The sequence below is a fragment of the Pristiophorus japonicus genome, chromosome 11 (assembly GCF_044704955.1).
Source record: "Pristiophorus japonicus isolate sPriJap1 chromosome 11, sPriJap1.hap1, whole genome shotgun sequence".
In the NCBI taxonomy this organism is placed as follows: domain Eukaryota; kingdom Metazoa; phylum Chordata; class Chondrichthyes; family Pristiophoridae; genus Pristiophorus; species Pristiophorus japonicus.
In genome coordinates this window covers 78,328,014-78,336,151 of record NC_091987.1, presented here as the reverse complement: position 1 = coordinate 78,336,151, position 8,138 = coordinate 78,328,014, and the positions used below count along the sequence as shown (strand labels likewise).

General features: G+C 43.0%; 1 protein-coding gene across 1 annotated transcript in view; it reads right to left on the bottom strand.

Moving 5' to 3' along the window:
* Positions 1-3,906: 3,906 nt before the first annotated feature.
* The window catches only part of LOC139275774 (immunoglobulin-like domain-containing receptor 1), a 55,321-nt gene continuing 51,089 nt past the window's right edge, over positions 3,907-8,138 (bottom strand). The window contains exons 7-8 of the mRNA XM_070892974.1: positions 6,935-7,806; positions 3,907-4,716 (exon numbers count right to left, since the gene is read on the bottom strand). Of these exons, the coding sequence (XP_070749075.1) occupies positions 4,675-4,716; positions 6,935-7,806 (914 nt within the window). The 3' untranslated portion in view covers positions 3,907-4,674. The remainder of the gene's footprint in view (positions 4,717-6,934; positions 7,807-8,138) is intronic.

Here is an 8,138-nt window from a genome sequence, read left to right as displayed (position 1 = left end):
TGGAGCCAGCGGCGGGACCCGGCCTCTCGCTGGGGGTGAGACCCGCCCAAAGAATCGTCGGGGGCGGCCCGGCATCTGCTGGGTGCGGGCCCCACCCGAAGAATCGGCAACGGCCCAGCATCTGTTGCGTGCGGGCCCCGCTCGAAGTCCTCGGCGGGCCCCGCTCGAAGTCCTCGGCGGGGCCCGTTCAGCTTTCCCCCCCCCCAGTTCATCATCCTTTCCCCCATTCATCTTTCTCTCCCCCGCCCCCTCTATTCTCCCTGGTGCTGCAGTAGGTGAGTAGAAATACTTAGTGACTTTTTAATTTTTTTGATTGGCTGATTTATTTATCATTTATTATTGATGATGGCTCTTTATTTGCAAAAGTGAAGTGTTTAATGTTTGTAAACTCCCCTTCTCCCTGCCCCGCCCCGCCCCATCGCTCGATCCCTATGCCTGATTTCTAAGTGTAGGCAAGGTTTTACCGAGCGTATAAAAATCTACACTTACTTCATTCTAAGTTAGTTTGGAGTAAGTTTTCACTGCCTAAACTTGCAAAACAGGCGTAAGTGGCTGGACATGTGCTCTTTTGGGAAAAAAAATCTGTTCTATAATGAAACACTTCTAACTCACTAGAACTGGAGCAAACTTAATGCCGAGAATTGCAATTTCTAAGATGCTCCATTCTAAACTGGTTGCTCCAAAACAATAGGAGCAACTCAGGCTGAAACTTGAGCCCATTGTGCTGCCTACATACTAAATTAAATATCACCCCATTACAATTAAAATTGTAGAAACTTGTAGCCAATTTTACTTCATTAGTGCACTTTATTACAGTGTGGCCTGGTGCAGGTTGGGTGTGGTGCCTTCAATTGTGTCTCGTGCCTTCAATTGTGTCTCGTGCCTTCAATTCTGTCTCATTGCAAACAATTTATTCAGAGTTGTGGGGGTGGGGGGAGGCAAATAATCTTTGGGCTGCAGTACCTTGCATCTATTCATCTCCAGACTGCTTTGTTTGCCAGCTCCAAATAGTATTCACTGCAGTGTGCTAGTCCTATTGAGTTGGGACAGATGTATATGGCATTTCAACAAAGCTATTCCACACAGATGACAGCATTATAATTTTATATTATCAATGTGGATTCTGAGGCGCAATGCAAATTGATTTCATTTGTTATCAAAAGGAGGGAAAGTTGAATTTGAGCAGCCAGACACCTACAGATAAAATATGTAAAAAGCAACATTGTACTCCATAAAAGATGAAAGAGAGGTGAAATTGAGGTGGTCTCGACATGTCGGCTATTTGTGTTTCATGCAGACATCAGCATTCTCAAGAAGTTGTCTGTTGGTGGTAGAAGTTCACTGTTGCTCCTAGATTTTAATTGTCACATGCAGCGACATTCAATCCCTTGGATGGGTAGCAAAAGCAGGAGCTGGAGTAGTGCTGAGGGGGTTGGTGAGAGTGGCTGTGAATTGAGGGGGCAGTGGAGAGGAAATGGCTCTGAATTGAGGGGACAAAGATAAAGACCAAAATGAGATGGGGAGGGAAAGATTGTGTCTCTAAATTGGAAGACTGGGGCAGTTGGAGTAGCTGAAGTGAAGTGGAGTGGGGACATTTCATCCATATCTTCCTTACCTCTAGACTTGACTATTCCAGTGTTCTGACTGTCCTCCCATTTGCCACCCTCCATAAACTTTAGCTCATCCTAACTCGCACCAGGTCCTGCTCACCCATCGCCTATGCTCGCTGATCTAAATTGGCTCCTGGACTGGCAATGCCTCAATTTTAAAAGTCTTAGCCTTGTTTTCAAATCCCTTGCCCCTCATCCCTGTAACCTCCTTCAGCCATACAACCCTCCAATCTCTGCACGAGAATTTGAATCATAAAAAAAATTACTGCACAGGAGGCCATTGTGTCCGTGTCAGTTGTACCACCTTCCAGCATTAGATCCATAGCCCTGGAGGTCATGGCTCTTTAAGTGCACATCCGAGTACTTCTTAAATTTGATTAGGGTTTCTTCCTCTACCACGCTTTCAGTCAGAGAGTTCCACATTCCCACCACCCTCTGGGTGAAAAATATTTTAATCTCCCCTTTCATCCTTCTACCAACTACTTTAAATCTATGCCCCCTGATTATTGACCCCGCTAAGGAAAAATAAGTCCTTCCTATCCACTTTATTGAGGCCCCTCATAATTTTATACACTTCAATTAAATCTCCTCTTGGCCTCTTTTCCAAAGAAAGCAACCCCAGCCTATCCAATCTTTCCTCATAGCTAAAATGTTCCAGTCCTGGCAACAGCCTTGTAAATCTCTTCTGTATCCTCTCTAGTGCAATCACATCTTTCCTGTAATGTGACCAAACTGCACGTAGTACTCAAGCTCTTATATTCAAAGCCTCGGCTAATAAAGGAAAGCATTCTGTAGGCTTTTTAACTACTTTATCGACCTATCCTGCTATCTTTTAAGGATCTGAGGACGTACAGTCCAAAGTCCCTCTGTTCCTCCGCACCTCAGTATCCTCCCATTTATTGTGTATTCCCTCGCCTTGTTGCACCTTCCCAAATGCATTACCTCATTTCTCTGGATTGAATTCCATTTTCCACCCAACTGCCCAGTTCATCGATATCTTCCTGCAGTTTAAAGCTTTCCTCCTCACTGTCAAGCACACGGCCTCTTGTGCATCGCTGATTATAATCGCTCCACCATTAGTGGCCATGTCTTCATGTGCCTAGGGCTTAAGCTTTAGCACTCCCTCCCTAAATCTTTCCCTTCAAGATGCTCCTTCAAAGCTGCTGCTGACCAAGCTTTTGCTCACCCATTTTAATAGCTCCTGTGGCTCGGTGTCAAATTTTGTTTAACAGTCCTGTGAAGCACATTGGGAAGTTTTTCTACATTAAAGGTGCGATATAAGAGCAAATTATTGTATCTGAACAATATCTGTTAATGAGGGGAAGGGAGCATGCTTTTGTGAACTGGAGTGGTGGTAAGAGCCTCAACTAAGCGTGATAGGGGGGCCAGAGTTGAAAAGGAAAGGAGTGTCTGTTCATTCAAATCTGGCTGGTGTATTGCAAACCCCTTTTACATTGTTTTTAAATAAACCAAAATTTTCAATGTAAAAATGCCATTTTTTCATGGAGCACGCTCCTGCCCACCCTGTAACTTACTTCCCATTGAAGCAGGGAATAAAATTCTAAATATTCTAGCCTGTAATAATACCCTATTTGCTTTTGGACATTTAAAAAAAAAAATGAATGGTTGTTTCTCCCAGTAATTGGGAGAAAGAAGTTTCAATTCTTTTTTTAAATGAGCAAAAAGTAGTTTATTAAAGTGGAACAAATGTTTCTTTTGCATTTTTAAAACAAAATCAATGTACATGTTTAAAGTGGCAATCAAGATCTTTCCTTGGGGAGGGTGGTGGTGGAGAATGTCCCCAAATTCCCCCTTGAAAATTACCTTCACGTTTCATGCCCTTTGGGGTTATTTCCCCCAATCCAAGTGAAACATTGGGTATGCTACATCTTAAGTTACAACAACCTGCAACATTCAGACAAAAATGAACACTGAGCCAATAAAAGGAGATATTAGGAGAGGATGACCAAAAACACGGTCAAAGATGTGAGTTTTAAAGAGAGTCTTAAAAAGGAGAGAGGCAGACCAGTGAATTCAGTGAACAGATAAGATACAACAAACTGATGGAGAAAGATTGAAAAGAGCAGAGTATCCTAAAGGTAATATTTGATATTTTTCTTGCTGAAATATTATCCAATGACCTAACCAAGAACTGATTCATCTCTCCAGTAGGGACCAGGCATGAACATGAAAATCCTCCACTATACAGTTTGAGAAGTTCTTATGGGATATTGTCTAATCGAAATGCAAAGTGATATAGATGCCTGTAAATATCAATGTTTAATTTTGCATACATTTTACCATCCCATAACTATAAGCAGTGTTAATTTTTTAGGAAGTAAAATAGGATGCAACAAGAAAAGTTATTTATTCCAATGTACAGATCATTTGTATTAAATGAGAAAATATGCAAAAAGATGATACTTTAAAAACAACTCTCCCCTACATATTCAAAATTAGGAAACAATTCCAACTTGTTAGATCTCCCAAGTCCTCGGATTTAACTTTTAAAAATTCTTATTACATACATGTGTAATCCTTTTGACAAAATTTTCTGCTGCTTTCCAAAATGCAAATGTTCTTGTTGAGATTTTAGTAGATTTAGAATCTAAAATAGAGTAATTGAAATGTCGACTTGTAGTCTTTGAGTTCATACATAATTTCCTCAGACAGGAAACCTTTATCCTTCCTGTCTGACCTGGATACAAATGTAGATCCAAAGAAATGGCTGGAGGGAACCTTGCATTACCAAATCTCCAGGAAGTGTGTGTTTTTTTTTAAAGAAGCAATTTAAAACCAGCAGTTGCCCACTAACATCCATCTGTATTTTTGTCAATTTCAAAATCACGATGAAAGAAATAAGCTTTCTTATCCCACGTAGTCAGTTCCTGTTGCAGTCACACATCTCAAGAATGTCTTGAAATCATATTCAAATTGGAGTTTCTGTTCTGTCCTGTGAAAGTCCATGATGAAAAGATATGCTTAAAAGTAATGTCAGAAGTCGCCATCTATATACAACCCACCTTGCAGATATCAATATGGACTGTGACAAGTGCAGGTTTCTTCATATCACTACACTTCTGCCACTACGAGAACTTCCCCGTTCCTGTCAAAGAAAAAACAGTAGACTTTAGTTTGTCGGTTTGATTTTTTTTTTGAGCAATACAATACTTATTTCTGTAAGTAATGCTACCTGTTTACATTTTTATTAATTTCATGCAACTTAGTCTTTGTTTTAATTAACAAGGGGAAAAAATTAAAATACAATGCAGATATAGTATAAATCATCATCATCATAGGCAGTCCCGTGAAATCGAGAAAGACTTGCTTCCACTCCGACTTCTCAGGTACTGCACAATCCAATACTGGAATTCCAGTCTCTGTCACAGGTAGGACAGGCAGTCATTGAAGGAAAGAGTGGTTGGGGAGTCTGGTTTGCCGCACGCTCCTTCCGCTGCCTGTGTTTGTTTTCTGCATGTTGTCGACAACGAGACTCGAGGTGCTCGGCGCCCTCCCGGATACTCTTCCTCCACTTAGGGTGGTCTTTGGCCAGGAATTCCCAGGTGTCGGTGGGGATGTTGCACTTCCTCAAAGCCTCCTTGATAGTGTCCTTGAAACATTTCCTCTGACCACCTTGGGCTTGCTTGCTGTGTAGGAGTTCCGAGTAGAGCGCTTGCTTTGGGAGTCTTGTGTCAGGCATGTGGACAATGTGGCCCGCCCAACAGAGCTGGTCGAGTGTGGTCAGTGCTTTAATGCTGGGGATGTTGGCCTGATCGAGAACACTGACGTGGGTGCGTCTGTCCTCCCAAGGGATTTGCAGGACCTTGCGGAGACATCGTTGGTGGTATTTCTCCAGCGATTTGAGGTGTCCTCCACCAATCTGACCCTGCCACATAGCACTGACCCCCAGTCATCAAAATCCATGGCTCGCCCTTGGACAACATGGACCACTTTCCATATCGCGGGAGCCTACTATCAGCAAGGGCAGACATCGATGATGAGGTCCAACACCGCCTCCAGTGTGCCAGCACAGCCTTCGGTCGCCTAGGAAGAGTGTGTTCGAGGATCAGGCCCTCAAATCTGGCACTTAGCTTATGGACTACAGGGCTGTAGTAATACCTGCCCTCTTGTATGGCTCATATACAGTATAAAACAGAACTTCAGGTTGCAATAAGGAATTGTGTTCCACCTTCAAACAATTACACCACAATGATTCGCGAGATTGTTTTATATTGCTCACTATAGCAAGATCTCTGCTGTTGCATATTGTGTGTCTGGAATTTGATAAATTGGAATATTTAACTGATCACAAATTAAAAGATATGGTCAGCCCCTTCTATTAATATTGATGGTGCAAGAATTTTCCCTCCAGGGCATGTTCTGCTCTGATCATCATAGGCGGTCCCTCGTATCAAGGATGACTTGCTTCCACGCCAAAAAGGGATGAGTTCACAGGTGTTTCAATGAAGGACCTAATATTACAGGTTCCAAACTACATGTTGAAGGGTGGAAGATGCCTGTGCATAGATTTTTTTTAAAATGTGTGGTGACCGTTGCACATCAGCCACCACACGGACTTGACAAAACTCTGTCTTGGTCCAGTGGCAAGGATGACGAGTGGAGACCAGCTCTGCTGCACGGACCTCGTGCACACACATATTGCAGTGTGGGCTGGCCTGTGCTGCCCCTGGGTCCTCACCTCTTCTGGGCCCTGAAACTCATGCCTCTTCGGAGCTCCAATCATGTCACTCCACGATCACACGCCGCTCCTGCTGTATCTGCTCACGCTCCAAACAGCGACCTGGACCTTGGTGACATCCAATCCAGTTGCTCTCTTCACAGCCGTCGCTCTCCAGCTTCAAAGGAGCAGTGTGAGGCCCGACCCAGCATTCGGTGTGGCGGCCCCGACCTGCAAGGACCATCAGGAGGTCGGGGCTTTCAAAGGAGCAGCATGCGGCCCAACCAGACATTCATTCTGCTCTGATATTCCACACATGGCCCAGTCATGATCAGGAACTTTGCTTTTAGGGAGGAATCAGAAGTGTAAACTTGCACTCTGGAGCACTCAAGCAATGTGACATCACAACATAATCTTCAAATATAATATACTAGACGAAAGGTCATCGACCTGAAATGTTAACTCTGTTTCTCGCTCCACAGATGCTGCCTGACCTGCTGAGTATTTCCAGCATTTTCTGTGTTTACTATAATACACTAGAACCTGGTTACATGCAGTGAGTTAGGAAATTTCTTATAACCACACTTCTGGAATGACTATACTATAAAAGTTCAGAAAGATGCATTGTAATACAACAAAAACTTACTGACTGTCGTCCATTATTAGGTCTTCGTGTACTACTTTCCTCTGATGCCCCATCTACTGAATGGTAGCTTGGGGGTTTCTCATTATATTTAAATGGCTTCTTCAGGTTTTCCAACCAGTTTGCCATTCGATCATCTTGTTGCACTCTGTTGTGTCGAGAGCGGTTATCATAATCATCCAGGGAACTACATGATCCTTGTCGCCTTCTACGAGGTGGAGGAGAATAGCTTTGGTCTCTGCGCCTATTTCTTCTTTCAGGCGAGTAGTCATTACTTCGGTGATGTAATCGCCTGTCCTCCTCATAACCTCTTCTGCCATGCCTCTGATTTGAACTGCTGTGTCTTGACCTATCATCATAATCGGAATCATCACTATAATCTCCATAATGTTGTCTGCTTGGAAGCAACTGACCTCTCCGTTGGCCATCTTCAAAATCATGTCTCCTATTCCCTGTTGATCGGGTAGGTCTTCTGTCTCGTGAGCTCCTACTAGACCTTGATCCTTCTTGAGATCTTTGATTCCTGGGGAGCCCTGCATCCAAAATATCCTCATGACTTCTAGCCCTTCGTTGATTATTCCTCCGAGATGAGTTACTGGTTCGTTGTGATGAAGGAAGGCTAGTCTCTCGGATTGTCTCCAGTAATGGAGGTAGGTGGATAACACGGCGATCTATCTCTCTAACTCCAATATCGTTTAGTGATGAAAGCATGCTGGCAGGAGGGCTGCCGCTTGTGCGGATTCCATTTTGTAGAGGCTGTACAGTGCTAAAGTTTTTCACCTCGTTCTCTATGTAGTCCAGCATTTTAACAGAAGAGTTTGGGTAAGCACTGTGAGGGACCATAGTCAGTGGTATACTGTTCTTTGTGGAAAAATCTACATAATCAAAAAAGAGAGAGAGATTAAACTTTTGAGTACAAGCTTTTGGACTAAATTCAAACACATGTATGAATTCTATAAAGTAGACTTCTAACTGTTCCAAAGAATAAGGGAAATAATTATTTTATCCAGAAATGTCACATGATTGGACTAAGTATATAATAGGAGCCAACTGTCAAGTTTTGAGGTTACACCAACAGGTAATTTTCAAGAATTAAAGCTATACATTCACTATATTGAGGATGTTACAAACAGGGTGGATAAAGGGGAACCAGTGGATGTGGTGTATTTGGACTTCCAGAAGGAAGTTGACAAGGTGCCACATAAAA